General features: G+C 57.4%; 1 protein-coding gene across 11 annotated transcripts in view; it reads left to right on the forward strand.

Annotated features, from left to right (window-relative positions):
- TNS1 (tensin 1) overlaps positions 1 to 22,819 on the forward strand; it is a 229,696-nt gene that overhangs the window by 111,227 nt on the left and 95,650 nt on the right. For all 11 annotated transcript variants that reach the window (XM_072741836.1, XM_072741842.1, XM_026002181.2 and 8 more), the window contains 3 exons: positions 5,267 to 5,308; positions 17,858 to 17,899; positions 18,681 to 18,731. Coding sequence is in view for 5 of the 11 variants with exons in the window: in XM_026002181.2 (XP_025857966.2) it covers positions 5,267 to 5,308; positions 17,858 to 17,899; positions 18,681 to 18,731 (135 nt within the window). In the remaining 6 variants the exon portion in view is untranslated. The remainder of the gene's footprint in view (positions 1 to 5,266; positions 5,309 to 17,857; positions 17,900 to 18,680; positions 18,732 to 22,819) is intronic.

The raw sequence follows: 22,819 nt of genomic DNA on the forward strand, positions 1-22,819 counted from the left end.
AGTGTGAATGCACTTAAATGCCTTTGAAATGTACTCTTAGCAGTGGTTAAAATGGTAAATTTTATGTTGTATGCTTTTAATAATAATAGTAATTATAATAATAATAAAGGACTAGCTAGAGATAGGGAAAAAAATTCTACTCAGGATCATGTGAAATGCTAGAGTCGGAGACTCGAGCGGCTCTAGTTTTGGCTGGGGCAAGGCGGTCCTGTCCAGCCCCAGGGTCAGGTGCATGTGGAGAGCTCCTCAGAGGGCTGGGCAAGTTTCCGAGCCCGGGGTTTCATGTAACCAAGGCTGACAACTTGAGGCCCTGAGGATGGGAATGTCACTCAGTTGGGGACTCGGTCCCGCCACCTGCATGCTGGGGAGGGGATAGGGGCCGTGCCAGGTGGGTGCCTGGGTTTTCTCTTGCTCTGCAAACAGCAGTGCCTGGAGCCTGCAGACCAAGATTTCACCTGCAGCTTGCCCTTCCTGGCCGATTGACCCGGGACAAGTGTCACGATCTCTTTGAGCCTCCGTTTTTTTTCGTCTGTGACATGGGAGCAATATCGCTGACAGTACAGGATCAGAAGGGCTCAGAGAGCCAGGCCTTTGGCAGGATTGGCCCTGGCACCTGGCGCATAGGAGGTGCTTAGTGATGGCGGTGATTCTTACCTCTCGTGGTTGCAGGTGCCTCCCTGGCTGAGGCCTTGAGTGTCCTTCGTCTTTCCACAAGTATTTAGTGAGCAGCTACTGTATGCCGGGACCAATACGCATTTTTTGTCCCCAGGGCACTTGTTTTCTAGCAGGGGAAACGGATTATAGACAAGAAAACAGACACCTGTTTAATTATAAATTGTAATTAGATCTGTGAAGGAAGAGATAAGAGTGCAAGAGAAACAATGTGTGTGTGTGACCGTGACCTAGGGGTGTCAGGAAGGGCCTCTCTGGGGGTGGTGGCATTCAAGCCAAAGCTAGAAGGCTGGGAAGGACCCAGCTATGCAGACAGTGGGCTGAGCATGTCCCAGGCACAAGGAACAGCATATGCAGAGGCCCTGAGGAGGAGCAGAGCGAGGTGTGTTCGGGGGCCAGGGAGGAGCCCACCCTTGATGTGTGGCCTGAGGTCCTGGACAAGGGGGGCAGACGACACGGATGGTGGAGAGGAGGGCAGGGGCCCAGTCATGCAGGGAGCCCTTGCCTGGCTGGCTGCTGTCTGGTGCATTCCACCCTCAGGACCTGCGGGAGTCTCCAAGGGGGTGCCCTGTTGTTGGCGTTGAGCCCAGGGACCTTTGAAATTCAGAAGCTATTGGTGGGTGAGGGATGAAGAGTGCGGGGCATTGGCCCTGGTCTGGGCCTGCTAACTCCCCTCCCCGCGCCCCCAGATCTCTACTTTGCGGGCGCCAGAGTCAGACAGCTTCTCTGCAGTGGCCTTAGGCAAGTCGTCACCCTCTCTGTGCCTTACCTTCTTCACCTGGGAAATGGGGACACTAAGTCTCTAGCCCACACATTCCTCGAGCTTAGGGCAGCAGCAGACAGAAAGCCACGTTCCGGGAGCTTCTCGTGGCCGTCGTTGGCTCTAGCTGTGTGGAAATTAGTGATTGTCCGAGCATCAGCCTAGCGGAGGGGGCAGGAGCACATCTGCGTCCGGAGCCACGCTGCTGGCTCCGTGTCCCGTCTCTTCTGTTGCATCACATACTGACGTCCCTGCACCCCAGCCTCCTCGTCCGTAAAACTGGGGTGTTGAGGGCTGTTGTGGGAATTCAGTGAGTGAATTTAGGCAGAGCGTGAAGAGTAGTGCCTGACATCTAACAAGTGAGACGGGAGTGTCTGCCGCTGCTGCTACTTTTGCTGTCACGTTTTTCAGAGTGGAGAGACTGGGCGTGAGGCCTGCTCAGCCCCAGTGTGCAGACGGGCTTTTGGAGGTACACCAGGGTGGGGGCTTCCCTGAGGCTGACCTCCTGGGCCCGAGCCCCAGAGTCCCGCACGGCCAGTGCCGGGGAAGCGATCGAATGGCAGGGCCGGGACCCAGAGGCCCTGCGGACACCCCAGAGCCTGCCCCCTGTGCAGGGAGAGGGTTCCTAGCTTGGGTCCCTGAGGGGCAGTGGGAGGGGTCACTGTTGACACCAGGAGTGTGGGGCCGTAGGGCCTGGGCCACAGAGTGGCAGGGGGCCCTGGCTCTCCCTGGCACATTCCAGGCTCCTGAGAGGGTGGCCAGGGGCCAGGGTGCCGGAGGGAAGGAGAGAGCCTTTTAAGGAAACATTTCTCTGCGTACAAAAAAAAAAGAGAGACAAGAAACATTGAAACACACAACAAAGTTAGTGGGCTGGCGGGCCGCTGGCCTGGAATGCGCAGCTGTGGGCGGCGGGCGGGGGAGCTGCTGGGGGGCAGCAGGCCACGAGGGGCACCCAGGCCTCGGCCCTCGGGCTGCAGGTCCGCAGAGCTCAGTCCTTAGGGGTGGCGCTGCCTCAGGGGAGCAGGGAAGAGGCTTGGGGTCGGGATGCCTGGCTCCCCATTCTTTCCACTGCCTTAGGGTGGCTTTGGGAGAGAGGCCCTCCCACTGTTTCAGAGGACACTGTCCATCCTGCTGCTGCTTCAGGTGTATCCATAACCTGTCCCTCCCTCCCTCAGTCCCCAGACCCCGAATGGAGACTAGAAACCCCCTTGTGTAACGGCCTGGGAGATGTGGCTGTGGACGGGACTTGCCCGGGTCTGGAGGCTGTGGCCTCCCCCTTCAGAGTGGTCCTGCGTCCAGGTCCCCTGCGCTCACCCCAGCTCCAGCTCCAGCTCCGAAGGAGGGAGCAGAGCAGGGTGCTGCCCTGTGGGTGGTGCTCACTCCCACCCAGGGCCCGAGGGACCCAAACACAGTGGTGGGAGAGGTGGTACTGGGGGCCTGGCCCCATGGAGTTGAAACCTACAGCCCCTGAACGGGGTTAGGGGCAGGAGGGAATGGGGAGGGGGCCACTGCTAGATGCAAGACTCCTGGCCCACGGGTGCCTGGTGGGGGGCGGCTGTGTCCCCGACGGCTGAGACCTTGTCTGGTGGGCAGGGCAGGCAGGGAGACCTGCAGGCTACAGCCACCCCTGGGACCTTCCCGGCCTTCCCGGTCTGTTCTCCTGGCATTCTCCACCCCACCCTGGGCTCCGTCTCCCCCAGAAACTTCTAAACCAGTCACTCACGGCTTCATGCTTACGTTTATCAAGAATCCTGAACTTAGGGGAGCATTTGCCCCTGTGTCTCCTCATTCCCTTTCACATTTCATTTTGGGAACCAGAATGCCTGGGTTCAAATCTTCACCACGTATGAGTGGTGTGACCTCGGGCAAGTTGTTTAACCTCTCTGGGCCCCTCACCTCAACTGGAGATGTAATAGTCCCTACCTTATAGGGCTGTTGGGAGGATTGAATGAGGTAGTATGGGTCGAGCATCGATAACGCCTGTCCTTCCTGTGGTCCGTATTTAATCCGCGTTAGCCGTTGTTCCTTTCTTTTGGCCTCATATATGAGTCTCTCAACCGCACCAAGGGGTCTCAGAGTAATGGTGAGTACAGGGCGACAGGTGCTGAGACTCAGCTCAGGCTTCTTTGCTGGAGAATGAGGTGGGCAGGAAGCCCGTAGCAGGCCTGGGTCGAGAACCCAGGGATGCTAAAGCCCCCGGCTTCTCTACCCATTCCGGAGCTCAGGGCACAGCATCACATGAGCCCTGGCCCCTTCTGGGCTGGTGTGTCAAGCCTGGGGATCCCCTGGGCTGGTGGGAGGACAGGACTGGCTCAGGCATGGGGAGGGCCCGGCTGAGGGTGGCTTCTTGTGAACAGCCAGCTCCATCCGAGCCCGTAGGTTGTCACTGTCACCGCTCCACCGGGGCGGTGGCTGGAGCAGGGGTTGCCCCACTGCTCCAGGAGGCAGCAGCCTCCTCTTCAGCGATCCAGGGCTTGTGCCCAGAAACCCCACACGCCTGGGGGAGAGCCTTCCCTAGTCCCTTCTGTGGGCCCCTTGGGTCGGGAATTGGAGCCAAGATTGAGGTATGAGCTCCAAGAAAAACGTGTCCCGACTAGAAAAAAAGAGCACACTGAGTCTCTGATAAAGGGCCCTGCTAATTGTCAGGGTAGTGGTTTGGCTGCCTGGCCTGGATGGGGGGTGTTATCTCAGGGGAGGGTTCAGAAATGCAGCCCTCCCTCCACCAGCCCTCGTCTGGAGGCCCGAGTTGCCAGCCCCCACCCTCCATCAGAGAGGACGGTGAGGGCGATGGTAGGAAGAACCGCTCGCCCACAGAGGGTGCTTTCACCCCTCGAGGAGGAACTGGCAGGGGCCTTCCACCAACCTGCTTCCCACGTGCTGTGGGGACCCCAGACTCTGTCTGCAGCTTTGGGTGACCTGCCCTGGCCCTGGGGAGAACCCCCTTTCTTAGAGGCCTTAAACGTGTTTTTAAAAACTTTAAAACAAATCTTAGTATATCGTAGAACATTTAGAACATAGAGCCAAGAAAACAAAATCCTTATTCTTGTTACCTTAACCCACTGTTATTAAAAATCCTGGGGCACTGGGACACCTGGGTGGCTCAGCGGTTGAACATCTGCCTTCAGTTCAGGGTGTGGTCCTGGGGCCCTGGGATCGAATCCCACATCAGGCTCCCCACATGGAGCCTGCTTCTCCCTCTGCCTGTGTCTCTGCCTCTCTCTCTCTCTCTCTCTGTGTCTCTCATAAATAAATAAATAAATTAATAAATAAATTAATAAATTAATTAATTAATAAATCTTAAAAAAAAAAATCCTGGGGCACTGACCTGTAGCCTTCCGCATATTTTTTTCTACAGAATTTAAAAATTGGGATATACGGGGCTCCTGGGTGGCTCAGTCAGTTAAGCTTCCAACTCTTGGTTGCGGCTCAGGTCATGATCTCAGGGTCGTGAGACTGAGCTTCGCCTCGGGCTCTGCGCTCCGCACGGAGTCTGCTTGAGATTCACTCTCTCCCTCTCCTCCTGCCCCCTCCCGTGAGCATATGCTCTATCTCTCTCTCTCTAAAATAACTAAATAAATAAGTTCTTTTAAAAAATAGTGATATATATTTCATTTCTGCCTTTGCCGCTCACCCTCTGCCAAGTGTTACTGGCTGAGGGATCCCCCACGAGGCTGCAGAGTCTTCCAGTGACCTCTCAAGCTGGAGATGGTCGGTGTGCTGAGCCGAGGGAAGGGGTGTCTAGCATGGAGGGGGCCGTGGAATGATCTCAGGAGGCCCTGGTTTTCTATGGGGATGAAGGATGCTAACCTTGCCCTTTCTCTGTTCCTCCCACAGGTGGCTGCCCCCTGCATTCCTCCGTCCAGCCATGAACTGGTGGTGAGTGACAGTCCCTTCCCTACCCTGCTGGGCCCTCCCTCCTCTTTCTTTTGCTCCTTTGTTAAGGGCTTACATTAAACCGTTAGACTGAAGCATGCTGCTAGCCCCAAAGGGTGCTGGGCCAGTAGGTAAGGAGGAGGAGGAGGAGGAGGAGGGGACACTTCCCAAGAAGTGAAGCTGGACTGGGAGGAAATGAGTCATGAGGTCCCTTCTGATGAGATGCAGGGCCTCCTATTTCAATTTGAGGCTTAAGTCCTTGGAAAAACCCATAAAAGGGCATCTCGTGTGCCTCTAGGCCTGGCCAGGGGCCTGTTGTTCTGTGGCTTCCAGAACCCGAGGATGGCATCTTCTACCTGCCTGGTCCCAGGTCAGGTACCTTCGGCCAGAGGAAGGGGAATGGATGGCCTGACCCACAGAGCTCGCCTGCCTGGGCAGTGGCTCATGTCTGGGTGGCGCCTTCCACCTCCCACCTCCTTCTACCTCCCACCTCCCACCTCCTTCCACCTCCCACCTCCTTCCACCTCCCACCTCCTTCCACCTCCCACCTCCTTCTACCTCCCACCTCCCACCTCCTTCCATCTCCCACCTCCTTCCACCTTCCACCTCCTTCCACCTTCCACCTCCTTCCACCTTCCACCTCCTTCCACTTCCCAGCTCCTTGGCTGACTCTGCCTTTCTGCTCTGTCTCCATGTCTCCCACCCCTGCCTCCCCCATCAGGCTTCTAGAAAAGTGTGGAGAGGGGCAGGACTCCTGTGAGCTGTGGGCTGTGGAGAGGGGCCTGTTCCAGACTGATCCCAGCTGGGCTGATTTGGAACCCTGGGAACCTTTCCTCCCTCCTGGCCCTCTCGGGGTCTTCTCAGCCTCCAAAGGCCCCTCTCTTCCCCCTCCCAGCACTGAGGCAGGCCGGGCCTGGAAGCTGGAGGGGAGGGGTCTGCATGAGGGCAGGTGCATGTGTGTGTGTTTGCGTATGTGTTGGGTGGGGGGTGTCACAATCCATCTGCTGATACAAAGGAGCCTCCAGTGACACTGGCATGGGTGGGAGTCTGGGGGAGGGGGCAGGGGTGTCCAGGGATCCAGACAGGTTCAGGGGTCTGCACACTCGCTCAGCCTGGATCCTGGAGTCTCAGTCACGTCACCTGGTTTCTTCTTTCCCTCCAACATCCATTTGCCCGGTGACGATGGACAAGTCCTGCCCTCTTTCTGGACTCCGGCTCCCTTCCTGTCAAAGGGAGCAGTTGCTCTAGGTGTGCCCAAGGCCTTCTCAGTGGTGGGCAGTGTCCCCTCCATTGAAGGTCACTGCCGGAATGAAATAAAGTTTGTAAAAGTGCTCGTGACTCAGCCACCTCGGGCCCACGGCGGTGCCCTCCCAGGCCCAGGCCCTGCCGAGGCATTTCTCTTCCTTGCAGAGGAAGGTCCTCCTCCTGGGTCCCACTGGGCTCACACCCTTCTGGGTCTCAGCTCTGCCCAGCTGTGGAGTGTTATTCGCACAGGGCCCAGTCGCAGGTCATCCGGTGACAGCCGGGTTGGGTGGGGCATGTGGTGAGGCCAGAGTGCGGGCCTGGTTTGCAGTTGCCAGCAAGAAGTTGCTCTAGGACTGGGGAGGGTCACTGTGGCGGGCAGGCGGGGAGACGATGGGGGAAGTGGGGAGCATGAGTCTCATCATTGCAACCCAACTGCCCCCTCCCCTCTGAGAACAGAATGTCCTTGGCTGGTCTGGGATAGCTGGGGGGTCTGGGGTTTAGGGATCTCCAGGCGAGGCAGATTCCTGGCCACTTGGAGTCTTGTGAGCTTTGTTTATGTGAGGAGGGGTCAGGGGTTGGGACAAAAGGGAAAAGGTTGGCATTCCAGCTGGAAGGACTGCAGATGCAGACAGGATACAGAAGGAGCTCCTACCTGAGTGAGGCTGTGGAGTTGTCCCGTCCCTGGGACCCTGGGACCCTGTGCCGGGCCCCACCTGAGCAGGGGGCTCTGACCTTCCTGGAGGCTGGGTCAGCCACCTGGTGGTAGAATGGGGAGATTCAGGTTCCCCCCACCTGAATCAGAACAGCGCCCCACCCCCCCCCCCCACCCCCCCCCCCCCCCCCCCCCCCCCCGCCCCATGCACTGCACTCAAGGGTGAGGGCATTAGACTCCCTTCCTTTGGACCCTGGCTCCACAGCCTCTGCTATGTGACCTTGGGACACATGATTTGACTTCTCTGGACCTCAGTTTCCCCTCTGCAGATTGGGAGCTGGTAATAGCAGCTACCCTGGAAGGTTGTTAGGGAGCAAATGAATGTATTTTTTTAAAATTTTTATTTAAGAGAGAGAGTGCAGGTGCATGCAAGAGCACAAGGAGGGAGGTGGAGAGGGGCAGAGGGAGAAGCAGACTCCCCGGGAGCAGGGAGCCCTACTGGAGTCCTACTGGAGGCTCGATCCCAGGGCCCTGGGATCCTGACCTGAGCTGAAGGCAGACGCTTAGCCGGCTGAGCCACCCGAGGATGTATTTAATTAATCTGTATTGAGGCCCCTCCAGGGGCTGCCCTCCTGATTTGGTGTAAAAGTCCAGGTTCTTGCTTTGACCTGTGCAACCCCACGTGATCGGTTTCCTCTCTGACCTCATCTCCTTCTAGAAGCTCTCTCCTTCACTCACTGCTTCAGATGCCTGGGTTTCTTGTCCTTGAACGTAGCAGGCAGCGTCAGGACCGTCAGGACGGCGGCGCTTCCTGCTCCTTCTGGCCGAGAGGGTCTTCCTTCAGGTCCCTGGGAGGCTCCTTCCCTCCTGGGCGTGAGATTTCCCTCCCCCCAGCGACCCTGCCTCCCCGCCTTGCTCTCTCCGTTCGTCCATCCGTCCATCCATCCGTCCATCCACGGTCAGCGTCTGGGATGCTGTGCATCTCGCTCACCGGGCTCCCCTCGTCCCAGCACGAAGCCCGTGTCCGCAGAGGACTTTGGTCTGTTGTGATCACTGCTGCATCCCCCCACCCGGCACGTAGTAGGTGCTCGGCGCGCTCGGCGGGAGGCTGGCACACTGGGGTTCAGCAAGCAGGGTGCTCAGCAAGCAGGACTGCTGTGGCTCTCGCTGCCGGGCTTGCTCGGGGGCGGGGGGCTCTCAGCAGGGGCTGAGCTCCCGCTGGAAGCTCTGCTGCTGCCCCCCGGGAGTGGGAAAGTGGCCCAGGGGAATCCGGGAGAAAGTTGGGCTTCCCCCAGAGAGCACCCGGCACCTGTTTCCTCAAGGCGGGCGAGGCAACTGCTTTGAGCAGGTTCACAAGAGGGAGGAAAGGGCGGGTTGTATTTTTCCTTCCTTTTCCATTTGCTGCCTCCCCTTCAGCCTCCGCAGAGCTGGTCTCTGGTCTCCCTGCCCCCTTCCCTGTGCTTCACACCGTGTGTGTGTGTGTGTGTGTGTGTGTGTGTGTGTGTGTCTGTTGTGTTTTCTCCGTGTCTTTGGGGGGCCCCAGCTCTCCCTCTGGCCTTCCCACCCATCTTGCTTAGATCCTACCCTCCCTGGGATGGGGCGCCCTTGTCCCAGGCTCAGGATTTCTGCCCAGCGTGGGCCTCCCAGACACGGTTTCCAGCCCGTGCCAGGCCAGCCAGGGCAAAGTGGCTTAATCTTCAACCCATGTTTTCATCTTACTCAACAGATGTTGCCCAAGGCCTTGGGTAGAAGGGTCCTAGGGTCATGTCCCTCCTGTGGGGTCCCCTGGTGGGGGCAGGATGAAGAGGGGAGAGGGTTTGTTTGCCATGGACACTCCTGATCCTTGGAAATTGCTGAAGCAGCTCTTCTCAACTTCTGAAAAATAAGAGTCAAAAGGAATTTCCCGAGCGTGATAGCCAAGTGGAGTGGCCGCCGAGGTCGGCCGGATGGAGAGCCCTCTTGCACACACAGCCTGGCACCCAGGAGCTTGGGCTGGAGACAGATGGGTGTGCATCTCCTCACCAGACCAGCCCCTAGGCAGGTGCTCGAAATGTCCTTGGAATGAACTGGAGGTCAGGGGAGTCGAGGAGTGTGTAGGGGCAGGAGGAAAGAGGTGAATGGGACAAGGGGAACGCCAGGCTGGATTCACCCATAATAGCAGCCAGAGTGCTAGTGAGAAGTTACCCCTTGTATGGAACTTTCTAGCTGCCAAACATTGTTCTGAAAGCTTTGCAAAAATAAACTCATTTATTCTTCATGACAACACAGCAAGAGAGATGCTGTGATTATCCCAATGTTACAGACAGGAACGGAGGCCTCAGGCCACAGAGCTGTGCAAAGGGGGAACTGGGATTTTGACTCGGTCGTCCAGCACCACAGGCCACCCCTCCTGACCATCAATCATGACAAACATCATTCGCTTGCACGACTCCTGCAGTTTCCAAGGCCCTTCCCCTGACATCAGGCCATCCGGAACCCACTGTGGATTGTGTGCAGGTCTGGGCACGTGCGAGAGCCGCCTGGGTCGGCGGGAGGAGCGTGTTGTGCTGAGGAGCAGTGTGGGGCTCAGAAAGGCTAGGCGACCTGTTCGTGGTCACACCGCCGCCGGGGAGGTGGGGTGGGTAGTGGTGTGCTGGGTTTAGATTCCTGCTTTCTCCCCGGGGTCCCCTAGATACTTGCTGCTGTTGTAATACTGGATGCCTGCAGGTGGACTTTTCTGGGATTTCCTCTCCTCTCCTTTCTTCCTCCCTCCCTTCATTTATTGGAAGTATAGTCGACACACAGTGTTACATTAGTTTCAGGTGGTGGGATTTTTTCATTTTTTTTTTCTAAACACAGTGCCGATCACAAGTCCACCTAGCTAGCTCAGGGCCTGGGATTTAGAGGAGGGTCTGTCTCTCCATTCTGTCCATCCATCCATCCTACCCACAGACATTTCCTGAGCTCCCACCTCGTGCCAGCTGCTGTGTTTTTATTTTTTAATTTAATTTATTTATTTGAGAGAGAGAGACAGAGACAGCAGAGGGAGAGACAACATGTGTGGCAGAGGGAGAAGCAGCAGCAGGCTCCCTACTTGAGCAGGAAGCCCAACATGGGACTCGAGCCCAGTACCCTGGGATCATGACCTTAGCCCAAGGCAGATGCCCAACTGACTGAACCCCTCAGCTGCTGTTTTTTTTTTTTTTTAAAGATTTTGTTTATTCATGAGATACACATGAAGAAAGGCAGAGACACAGGCAGAGGGAGAAGCAGGCTCCATACAGGGAGCCTGACGTGGGACTCGATCCCAGGTCTCCAGGATCAGGCCCTGGGCCAAAGGTGGCACTAAACCACTGAGCCACCGGGGCTGTCCCCTACTCTTTTTTTTTAATTTTTAATTTTTTTTCATCCCTATTCTTGTATAAAAGATTTTATTTGTGTGAGAGAGAGAGAGAGAGCACATGTGTGCACGAGCAGGGGCAGAGGGAGAAACAGGCCCCTTGCTGAGCAGGGAGCCGGACATGGGGCTCGATCCCAGGACCCTGAGATCACGACCTGAGCTGGGCAGACATTTCACTGACTGAGCCACCCAGGCGCCCTGGTCCCCGTCCTTGTATAAACATCACCCTCCGTCTCCAGAACTCTTATCATCTTGTAAAACAAAGCTCTACTCACTCGATAAGAAGGCTGCTTCCCCTTCCCCAGGGCCTGCCAACCACCCTTCTACTTGGTATCTCTATGAATTTGACCACTTAAGGGCCTCATGTGAGCAAACTCATATGTGTCCTTTTGTTTCTGGCTTGTTTCGCTTAGCGCTGATGTCATGATTCCCCTGTGCTGTGTGTCAGAGCGTCCTTGCTTTTCAAGGCTGAATAATATTCCATGTGTGTCTGTGTCACGTTTTGCTCACGCATTAGTCTGTCAGTGCACATTCGAGCTGTTTCCATGATTTAACTCTTGTGAATAATGCTATTTTCTTGGGAGCAGCCATCCTCATGGGTGTGAGGTGGTGGTCCTGAGATTTTCAGATGATTTTCCCAAGGTGCCCTAGTGTTGGATCTGAGGCAGGAGGGCACCACGCCGCCTCACGGAGGAGGAGGAGGAGGAGGAGGAGGGGGAGGAGGAGGAAGAGGAGGAGGAGGAGGAAATGTTAGCCCATTCCAGAGAAGTGTGCAGAGCCCCCAGCCCCAACGATGCCGTCTTACCCTCCATTAAGGAGGATGATTAGCAGGCGCTTTAGTTTGAACTCCAGGCTCTGATGAAATTTCATCTTCTGGCAATGAGGGCCATGAGTAGCCATCTTGGGAGATTCTAGAAAACAGAGCAATACCAGGAGAGACGAGCCCAATAGAGCCTTGCTTTTCAACAGGGAGAGCACAGTGATCATTACAGTCCAAAGAAGATTCCCCGAGTGGTGAGGGAGGCTGAAAATCTCAATTTGTGCAACAGGGCTGCACGATCTGGAGAAGGAAAATATGGAACAGGTGCAGAAGGGGACTGAGAACGTGGGGAAAGGCAAATGGCCTATTTGCTGTTGCTTTCTGGAGGAGAACCTACTAGATGTTCTTGCAAAAAGGAGGAGACTTGAGTGTAAAGAAGAGCCTTCTAACATCTACAGTGGCCCAGACAGTCACTGTCTGTTGCCAGAACCCATACTCGCCAGCACCTACTAGGTGTAAGGTAGGAGCTGATGGCATGTTCCTTCTCAGGGGCAGTGCCTGTTGGAAGTCCTGCCCTTAGGCTCGGCTGCAAAGGGACATGGTTCCTGGAGGTCAAGGCATCCTTGAATGTGTTGACCGCCATCCCCTGGGCATCCGTTGGGAGAGACCCAAGTCAGGTGAAGGGGAGCCCTGGGGAGCCGTGTTCAGTGGAGGGGAGAGAGAGGAGTATGAGATGGAAACTAATGAGTGCCCAGCTGGGAGCTTCCGACCAGAGGCAGCCTTGGGGGGCCAGGGAAGGAAGCAATCAGTTTGTGCTTGGGGGGTTGAGAAAGTCTGTCTCCTGTTCAGGCTTAGTTTAAGATTTGAGCAAATGGGAGGGAGGAGGGCAGGAGGACGGGGAGCTGACCCAGAGAGGGGGCAGGGCCTTGGTACGAGTTACTGAGCCTGTTGGGAGCCAAGGCAAATCCAGAGTAAATGTTTTTGGCTAATCTGCGCTTGCTGGGGGGGTAGTGGGGGCCAGGCAATGCTGTGTCATTTTGGTTGTCATTTGGTCATTTGGTTGTCCACTGGCTGGGTGCGCCGGTGGAACTGGTGAGCGTGGGCGGGAATGGAAGCTGAGTGAACATGGCCACATGGGGCGCGTGTAGGGGAAGGGGCCAGATAAGGGAGGAGTCCATGCACTGGACAGGGGAACTTGAACTTGAGCCAAGCAGTAGGGCCATTGTGGGTCCTTGAGTGGGGAAGTGACCCAGAGCAGGATCTGAGAGTTGCTGCCGGCGTGGGGCGTGGCTGGGGTGAGGGGGTGCGGGAGGAGTGCGGGGGGGGGGGGGGGGGACCAGAGGCTGGCGCAGGTGCTCCGGGAGCAGAGAGGATGTGGACTAGAGTGGCCGGAGGGGCACGGAGGAAGGGCCTGGGGAAGCACGACCTCCCGTGTGCTGTGAGGGGAGAAATCCTCCACCCTGGCCTGGCCTGGCCGGGGAGCGCAGGCCCCTCCTGCTGTTGCCCCCTGTCTGCCAGGGGTTGTGTGCTGCGTCCCTCGGGGTGAACTGGGTGAACTGGGGCCGGCCTGAGGACAGGAGTGGGCTTGCCCGGGCCCCTCCCTGGCGGGAGGGGGGGGTGCCGGTGCAGGGAAAATCAGGCATCACATTTCATTTAATCACACCCAGCCTGTTTGTTTTGTTTTTTTGTTTTTGTTTTTGTTTTTTTTCCTCTGGTGGCCTAGGCCTGCTGGGAGAGGATGGAGCCCCCAGAGCAGAGGGCACCCAAACACTTCATGGGGAACCAGGGTCCCGGCTTCCCTCGCACCCTGGCGGGGCCTAGCCCTGCCTGTTCTGAACCCTGTCTCCAGTCCCCAGCCCTCAGTGCTGCTGTCCACCCCCAGGGGCTCCCTCTTCCTGAGAGGGTGGTCATTTACACTGGGGGGGGGGGTGGTAATAGGTGGGGAGATGGAAGGCAAACCCAGGCTTTGAGGTGCAGACCTGCAACGAGCTTCTGCATCTGCCCAAAGGGGCTCAAAGCGCTACCCGAGCAGCCCCAGCTTCTGCAGGTTACTTTGTCCTTGTGCGATGATGCAGCTCGCACCCCCAGGGCTGTGGGGTCTGTGCTTTGCCAGCCCGGCCGTGCCCCCCGAAGTGCCCAGTAAATGGCCCTTCCCTTTCACTTCCAGCCCCTCCCTTCATCTGCTTAGGGTTCTATTTCTGGACCCAGTGAGCCTGGAATAACCTGCTGTGGGTCCTGGGGCTGAGGACACCCCAGCCCTTGCCGGCCCTACCTGCCGGCTCCCACCAGCGCCCTTCCCCTCCTGATAGGCAGCGCCACTTGTGATCTCACAGTGCGTTGCCATGGCAGCAGATGTGATGTCATGGGGTCTTTTTGGCCCAAATAGCTGCCTGGATTCCAGGCCTCCCAGGGGGCAAGAGTGGGGAGGGCCGGAGGGGTGGAAGGGAGGAGGGTGTGAGGAATTTCTGGACAGAATGTTCCTCCGGAGGCTGAGTCCGCATTCTGCGCCAGACCCCTCCCCCCAGCCCTGGGCTTGGGCATCTCTCCCCTCCCCCCCCCCTGTGGCCCTTGCCTTGCCTTTTCCTTCCTCCACAACAGCAGCCCACAGATACATTTTTTTCCCAGCCCACCCTCCCTGCAGGCCACCAACATGTACGGCACAAACGTCTGGGCATCATCCCAGCCACCCGGCCCCTTGGGCCCACACAGTCAGGGGTGGGTATGCATGCACAGAGGGGGTGTGCGTGGCTTTTTATGGAAAAAAAAAAACTTGAGGAAAGGATGTGCAGTTTCCCTTATCCGCCCTGTGGTTCTCAACCCCTCACATTCAGGAAGTTCTCTCTGATGTCTGATGTCAGGGTCTCCTACTGCGGTCCATTCCCTCTTCCTATGGCAGTGCCCTGAAGGATCTGAGGGACCTGAGACTGTTCGTCCTTAAGTCACAGGAAGCTTGTTCCCAACGGGAGGGCAGTTGATGGAGAGGATCTCTCAGCGAGTGTAGGTCTTCGTCAGGGAGGAGACAAAGAGGCTGAGCGGGGGACGGAAGGTTCACATAGCAGCCGTGCAAGTTAGTGAACGTCCCAGGCCGTCTGTCTCAACTGCAAAGTGGGGTCACGCTTGCCTCCCGGGGTGGTTCCGAGGACTGAGGGTCAAGAAAGTAAAGAACTTGATATTATGCCCGGATCATTAGCACTTAGTGAACAGTTGGTATTACCACGTTGACACTGTGAAAAGGCACCCCCAGCGCAGGGCAGGAAGAGGTAAGGTGAGGGAGGCCCGTTGGGTGGAAAATTTGAGGAGGCCTTGCTCTGAGGGTTGTGTGGGCGCACCTGGAGCAAGCTGAGAATGGATGCCTCCCCACGTTTTCTGCCCTAAGCGCCTCCCCCTACTCCCTGCTGCCTGCCTTGCCGTAGACTTCCACGTTTGAGACCCCAGGGCAGAGTGAGCTGTGAGGGGCGAGGTCTGGCCGCCAAGGGGCACCAGGTCCGAACCCTGCCACTTGCTTGGAATTGTCCTGCTTGGGGGGCAAGGAAGATTCTGGAAGACTCCTGGTAGGGGTGGGCATTGGCTGTTGCCCTCAGCTTTGGAAAGCCTGGAGTCCTGAAGATGGAGGCTTTGTTGGGGTGCCTGGCTCGCTCAGTTGGTTAAGCGGTTAAACACCTGCCTTCGGCTCAGGTCGTGATCCCAGGGTCCTGGGATGGAGCCCCTTGCTCAGCGGGAAATCTGCTTCTCCCTCTCCCTCTGGCTCTTCCCTGGCTTGTGCACGCACGCTCTCTCTCAAATAAATAAAACCTTAAAAAAAAAAAAAAAAAGATAGAGCTTTCGTCCTGGGCTTGGATAGGGGTGGGGCTAGATGTGGGGGTGCTGTCTCTATCTGGGCTCCATCTTTTGCATCCTCATACAGCTGAGTCTCAGGGGGAAGGAAGAGGAGGGCCCGCAGGGAGGTGTTCTGCGTGGCTAGGGACTGGGTGAGTGAGGTGCAGCAAGGTGAGCTCAGCGGTGGGCCTACAAGCTAAGCCTGGGTGCCAAGCCCTGTATTGCCACGGACCTCGCCATGAGAGGCTGGGCGAGTCATACTTCTCTGTTTCTCAGTTTCCCCATCTGTGAAACAGGGAGGGAGGAGATGGTGTCTGAAGTCTTCTCAGAGCTGGTGTCCTGAGGAGTGGTGTGCAAGGATGGTGTGTGTGTGTGTGTGTCCTGGCCAAAATCCAAGCAGAGATGGAGATTAGAGACATTGGCTCCAGAAGGTCCACAGGTGCTCGCTGCATTGTCGTGGTGGTCAGGGGGCCAGCCAGGGAAGATAGGGAGGGGCTGTCTTGGTTAAGTCTCTCAGTAGATATTTGCTGAGGCCCTACAGTGTGCCAGGCCCAGGACAGGCTCTGGGGGCTTTGGGAGCTTACATTGTAGTGGGGAAGGAAGACCCTAAATGAGATGAGGAAGTGAAATATATAGTGTGTTGGAGAGTGAGGAGTTCTAAGAAGGCAATTAAACCATGCAACAGGGATACGGTATGTTTGAGTGGGTGTGTTTCCACCTGCCGAAGGTGAGCTAACAGCCCAGGCCGAGTGGGTCTCTCTGGCCACGGGAGCTCTGGTTCTGCCACCTTGGGACCCAAAGCGTGGCTTCTCTGGGAGCTTTCCTACAGCATGGCCAGGGGCCTGGGGCAGAGGTAGCACAGGGGATACCCTGCCCTGTGCTACGCATCCCCTGTCTGTCCATGGCCAGCAAACCCAGAGCTGGCAGCGCCTGGGAAACAGAGAAGCAGGACTTCAGTCCCTGGAGAACTGGGATGGGGAGGGGTGGGGAGCTCAGCTTGCATGCTGGGCTGGGTTTGCAAACACTGCGGGGTGAGGGGTGGGGGGCAGGAGGGTGGGTGGCGGTGGACTGGGCGTTTAGCTCCTGAGGGGTTTTTGGAAATTTTTACCTTCTCGGAGAGCATCTCGACCAGTAAGTTGAAGGCATCTGGTGGCTGGCCCTGTGGCAGCCCTCCAGCTGGCACGGGGAGGGGTGGGGCCAGAGGGGCTGGTGCTCAGATGATTGCTGGCCAGGAGGGAAGTGTCTCTTGCAGTGCTGAGGCCTGTGGTTTCTAATATTGACTCCTCTCCCTGGTTCACATCGTGCCAGACTGGGGAGGGGTGGAGCAGGAGGGTCAGGGTGGGGTCGGGTGGGCCTTGGGAGTGTGCACGGTGGAGAGGAGAAATAAAAGCTCACACTGACGGAGAGCTTCCTAAGTGCCAGGCCGTGTTCTAAGTGCTTAATGTCCTCCGTGTCGTGTGGCGCTCACAGACTAGCGCTCAGCCCTGCTGAGGAGCAGCAAGGCCAAGGTGACCTCCGGGAGCTCTCAGTTAGTAGTGGAGAGCGTCAGGATGGGGCGTCTGCAGTCAATGCCGTTAGCTTAGACTCATCCCTGGGCCCGAAACCTTTGAGGACTGCGCGTTCTTGGGTCCCACCATAGGGCCTCTGGATTAGACCCTCTGGGCAGGGCCCGTCACCTGTGTCCTCAGCCCTCCAGGTGATTCTGAGGGCTGCTTGAGACTCCCCCTCACCTTCTGTTGTGCCCAGAGCCGGGGCCTCTGAGGAGGCTTTACCCCGAGCAGGAGGAGGGGCTCTTCGGGGCCTGTCAGGGGCCCAGGGCAGGTGCTTTGTCCCCACCTTCTCCGTCCCACCGCATTTCTGTCTTCTCTGACCACTCCTGTCTAGCCAGGCTGGTTAAGGGTGAGGGCTTTGGAGCTGAGAGATCTGGATTCAAATCACAATTCTGTGGTGTAAACTCCGCACATGGAAGGTTCCTGGGATCTGCCCTCCTTGTTGGGAGGAGAGCTTGTCGGAAGAGTGTGGGGCAGGTGGAGCCGTTCCCCAAGTAAGGGCCCGGATGTAGGGATAAGCAAGGGGGTCCCGGGGACAGGTCGGACGGGCAGAGCTTTGGGGCATGGACTCTGAGGTCTGCAAGGGGGCAGGGCTGGTGGTGGAGGGTCATGAAAGCCTGCAGAAGAGTTAAGACTCTGGCAGGCCTCACCCCGGGCTGTGGGGATTTCACACAAAGAGCATGAAGCCCTCGGGTTCAGATCCTGTCGTCACCAGTAGTAGTCGATGGCCCTGGGCCACTCATGTAACTTCTCCTTTCCTGAGAAGCGGGGCTCAGAGGTGATCAGGGGACCCACTTCACTGAGTTCTTGTCACGAATAAATGAGCCGGTGCAGGGGGAGAGGTCCGGCACATAGGGACAGGCCTGACGTTTACCTGCTCTCTGCTCCTCTCTGAGGGCTCAACACCGATTCACAGGCCTTGTGAGGTTTGTCGAGCTGGGTGGTTCTACTACCAGTAGGGTTGTTTTTTCATTTTCCAAACTTTGCCTCCTGAGCTTGAGGCTACCAGGTTACGTCTGAGCCTTGGGTTGGCACCACGGGCCCTGCCCCACGAGGCTTTCTGCCCATCACGGCCACCAGCCCAGGGGAGACAGCCGGTGCATGGCTGTTGGCCCTGAGACCTCACCCCGCTTTCTCCCTGTGTTCACAGCCCATCAACGCTGAGAGCGCACCGAAGAATGTAGCCAACACGGTGAGTGGCAGCCCGGGCCCAGAAAGCAGAAGGGCAACTTGGGGTGTGTGGTGGGGAGTGAACAGATGTGTCTGGTGATATCCTTCTGGAGGAGATTTGAGGAACTCGGGGTGAGGGGAAGGATGGGGAGGTGGGTCGTGCTGGGAGCCGGGCATCTGGCCTCACTTGTGTGCTCGGAAATGGATTGCCAAGGAAGTAGGCAGGGCGGTGGGAGAGGCCAGTGGTTAAATGTGGGTTTCTTTATTAAATATGTAGAATGCAAGAAGGCCGGGCAGATGTTCCCAAACAGATCTTTCTGACTTAGCAGAAAGACAGATAATTTCCCAATTTCCTCAAGGGTGCGTGGAGGAGGAAGGGAAGAGAGAGTGGGTGGGGCGTGCAGCGGGGAAGCTGAGGTTAGCAGCCGAGGGGGCACCTCCTGGCCACGGCCGCGGCGCAGGAGGTTGGAGGGCTCACGTCCAGATCCCACCTCCTCCGCGCTGCTAACTGTGCGACCGTTGGCAAGTCATGAGCCTGTGTGTGCCTCGGTGTTCTTACGTGCAAAATGGGAGTAAGAAGGTCTGGAAGAGTGGCCGTGAGACACAGGTGACACGGCGGGTGAGCTCTGAGGGGCTTTTAGTGGACAGGGAAATGCTAAACACACGGCTAAGTTCCCTCCCGGGCCCTTCTGCTAACCCCCTTCACCCCCTCGCCCCTGCCAGACCCGGGAGGTGAAAGACCAGGTTACCTTTTGATTACTCGCCTTGCTTCCCCCCTCTGACTGCTTTTTCTCTGTCTTCAGGGAGAAGGAGCTTTCCGGAGTGGAAACACACGGAAAAGCCTTGAGGAAGACGTAAGTACAGGGACGGGGAAGGGAAGGATGTGTCTGGGCTCACGGTGCCCTCGGGGGAATTGGGGGTGCAGAAGATGTCTCATACCTGGCTTCTTCGGGGGAGCATCCTTGCCTCCTTTCCAGAAGGGCAGCAGGGGTCACTCGGCTCTGTGGCCGAGCCGGGGAGGAGGGGCTGGGGTGAACGGGCCCCAGGTACTTATGCACTTACCGACCTCAGTCTTGGCTTTGGCCTCCGGCTCAGCTGGATCCAGAGCTCCTTTGCCCATCCCTTTGCCAGACCTCTGTGCCCCTGGGTGGGGAGGGAGGACGGAGAGGGAGTGCTCTTCGAGGGCTGGCTTGGTGGTGAGCAGTCACCAAGGTAAGGCCAAGGGAAACGGGCAACACTGCAGCAAGAGAGACCAAGGGCAGAGGTGAAGAAGGATGCCTGGGCTCCTGGAGGGTCATCGGACCTTGAGGAATTGCAGCCTCTGCTTCTGGGGAGAAAAGAGTCTTTGAAAACGTGAGAGTCTGTGTGACTTAAATGCCATTGCTTCGGGAGGCGGCTGCAAGATCCCGCTGGGCTCCTCGGGCCATGCATTCCTGCTGGAGGTCAATGGGCACATTCCTAAACCGAAGGAGCCCCCAGGGCAGGGCAGAGGGGGCTCCCCCAGGACCCTGCTTTGAGCAGCAGTCCCGTCTGGGCTTGCCCTCACTACGTCCCTGGGGGAGACGCCCCAGCGAGTTGGGCCTCTCTCTTTCTCTGACAGTTTGCCCCTCTGCTGGCCTCTCCATCCTTGCCCGCCCTGGTCTGCAGAGGAACAGGGAGTGGTTTTGGCGGTTGGCACAGGGGGAGCTGTTGATGGCATGAGGCCCTATCATCTGACAGCTGCCTGACCCAGGGTGGGGAGGGCCCTGGAGGGAGGTGCTGGGGCAGCAGGAGGCAGCTCCCGCCGGCAGCCGCACTTCTGTGGTGAGCCCGCCGCCACTGCCACATTGCCCCGGGGCAGCCCTGCCAGGCGGAGGCCTCCCCGGGGCCTTCCCGCCGTCCAGATGCAGCAGGAGCATGCCTCTTAAATTAGTGGGGAAGGCTCTGTTCAAGGTATGCGCGGGGCCTCTGGGCGCAGAGTGCAGGTGTCGGGGTGGGCCTCTTGCCCAACTCTGTGATCTTTCTGGGGCTGGGATGCAGGTCAGAAATCAATTTTTGTGCGCACCTACTCCCGAGGACGAGCTAACTTAATGCACACAAAGCATAGAACTCCTGCTCAATACATACTAGGCGTCCTTATTACTGTTATTTTGACTAAGGCTCGGGAGGTGGGCTGGGTGATTTTTGGATTCCTGGACACATCCCCCCACCGTGGCAGATGCTCTGGTCCCATTATTCAGATGGGAAAACAGAGACTTGAAGGGGCTCAGTGACGGGATGAGGGCCTTCTCCATCCCTTCCTGGGTCTGCTGCTCAGATCTGGTGTTGCCCGGCTCTCCCAAGCCTTGGCCAGCGGAGGCTGTGTGAACCGAACGTTTTACCCAGTGGTCTGAGCACGTTGATAAGTCAAGTCCTAATGCCGCTGCTTCTCACAACCCCAGCCTGGGCCCGATAGAACTTGTCAGATAAAGCTTCAGCGCGAGAGAGCGAAGTTAGACATCATGAAGAACTATTTGACGCGGTGGTGGGTAGCACCTTGGTCCCGGGAAAGGAAGAAGTGGCCATTTAGTTAGGACAGGATGGTTTGTTTGTTTGTTTTTTTTTTAGAAAAAAATGTTGTTGATCTGGGATGAACGTGAGTGCGTCTGGGCGTGCCAGGGTGGGTAGGGGTTGTGTCCTGTCTGGACCTGGGACGAAGGACAATGTGAATTTTGGCTTAGCTAGTCTAGTCAAGGAAGCCAGTGGAAGGCTAAGCAAGGGAGCAGGTTCCAGAATGGCCCGTGTACTGCCAAGGAGGGAACACCTGAGGTCTAAAGCTCCCGCACACCTGTCCCGGGTTGGGGGACCCCAGGGCATTGGTGCGTGCCGTGCCCAGCCAGGGGCCGCCTGCCGTCTGCCCGCGCGAGGGGACCCGTTTTGGAGGCTGTGCTCTTGCAGCCCTGGGCCTACTGGTGAGCTAGTGAGCCTGTTTGTTGAGCTGCTTTCCTGTCTCTGGCCCGCGGCCCAGGACTCACAGGGCAGGAATGGCTGTTTTCCTCTAGCAGGGTTGGTGTGTAGAGAGGTTTGTGGACCGTGTGCTGTGTCGCACTTTGTTTTGGAAAAATCCAGGCTGGTGGGCAGGAAGGAGAGAGGAAGGGGTGTGGCTGGAGGGGCTGGTGGCGGGTGGGGGTGAGAGGGGTGGCCACAGCCCCCAGAGGAGAGGTAGGAATGGGGACGGGCCCCTGACGTCGATTGGGCCCCAGTTTCTGGCTGCCTGACGCGGCCCCCGGTGTTTCTGACGGACCCTCCTCCCAACTGTGCCCCCTGGGAACTGGGGCTCAGGAAACGCGCCTTTTCTTTTGGTCCAGAACTGTTGTGTTTGGTCTGCGGACCTCAAAGGCAGGCAGGACTCTTCCCACAGTCGTTTTGCTCTAAAGCAACCCCGCCCAAGTCCTGGGGTTCCCGCTCCTAGTGATGGTGGGGAGGGCAGATGACGGAGCCTGGGGCCACAGACCCCGGCCTCTCAGGAGTGTCTGAGGGTGGGGGTGGTGTGTGGAACAAGGCAGAAAGAGTCGGGTGGCTCTGCAGGAGGAAGGGTGAGGGTTAGACTCCAGGAGGAACTTCCTGACAGTAAGAGAAGCAAGACACCGTTTTGGGGGGAAGGGGTCAGGGTGTGTGCACGGAGTTTTCTTTCATGCTGGTCTCCTGGTAAGAGAGAGACTGTGGTTTGGTGGTGACGATGGTTTGGTGGTGACCCTAGGGGAGGGTCCTGGTGCCTAGGGAGTTGAATCAAGGTTGTATGACTGCTTTCTGTCTTGGGAGGGGCCGGGACGAAGTTAAAACCTGGTGGGTAAAGGGCTTTGACCACAGCCCCAGAGAAGGGAAGAATGGGAGAACTTCTTTTTCAAATAAAATCTTTGTAAAGCCCTCTGGTGGTTTTCCCTGGAGGCTGTAGGTGGAACAGGTAAATCACCTGAGATCACAGGAGTGCCGGGCTCTACCCATTTTACAGCTTGGTCCCTGAGGCCCAGCAGCAGCTCCTCGTACCAGCTCGCTCATTCTTTCTTCCTTTTTTTTTTTTTTTTTTTAAGATTCTATTTATTTATTCATGAGAGACACAGAGAGAGAGGCAGAGACACAGGCAGAGGGAGAAGCAGGCTCCCTGCAGGGAGCCCGATGTGGGACTCGATCCCAGGACCCCGGGATCACGCCCTGGGCCGAAGGCAGACGCTCACCCACTGAACCACCCAGGCGCCCCATCCTCATACCAGTTTTTGAAGAGTGTTGTCCTCCATGGAATATAAGTTCCTCGAGGTCAGGGATTCACCGCTCTGGTCCCCGGTGCCTCGCACGTTGCCCGGCACACAGCTGGTGGCACTCGGTGACAGTTTTCCGAGTGCGCGATTGCACATGATCACGGGCACCAGAGGTGACCGGTCTCGACTCACTCCCAGCCTCTTAGGAAGAGCCCGTGTGGTGAGGTGCGCGGCGGGGTGGGTGGGGGGCATTTCTGGCCTCGTGTGTGAGGTCACCTGCGTGTTTGGAACTTTCGGCTGTGCTTGCTCCCAGCCCCACCCCCTGGAACTGCGTGTGGTTCTCCACGTCCACTAGACTCAGACTTGTCACCTCTCTAAGTCTGCTTTCTGCCAGTGAGTGTCACATGTCCCCAAACTCTGCAGAAAACAGGAAGCCCCGTCAGTGAGAGGACAGCCCAGTGATTCAACAGGGGATGACCATCCAGCTGTTCCCATCCCCGTCATCTGGTGGGGTCACGGTCCAGGGCAGCTTCCTCCCCTGCCTCCCCTTCCCTGGCCAGCCTGGTGGAGCAGAGCCGGCTTGAACTTTGTCTTATCACCTCTGGAGGCGGCATGGCCAGACTCTGTTGGGGCCAAGTTTTTATTTATCTTCCCTGGCTTTTTTGGGGTGGGGAGGCTGAGGAATGCGGAGTGTTGTAACGTTGGGGGGGTGGTGGAATGGAGAAACA

The sequence above is a fragment of the Vulpes vulpes genome, chromosome 16 (genome assembly GCF_048418805.1).
Source record: "Vulpes vulpes isolate BD-2025 chromosome 16, VulVul3, whole genome shotgun sequence".
In the NCBI taxonomy this organism is placed as follows: Eukaryota; Metazoa; Chordata; class Mammalia; order Carnivora; family Canidae; genus Vulpes; species Vulpes vulpes.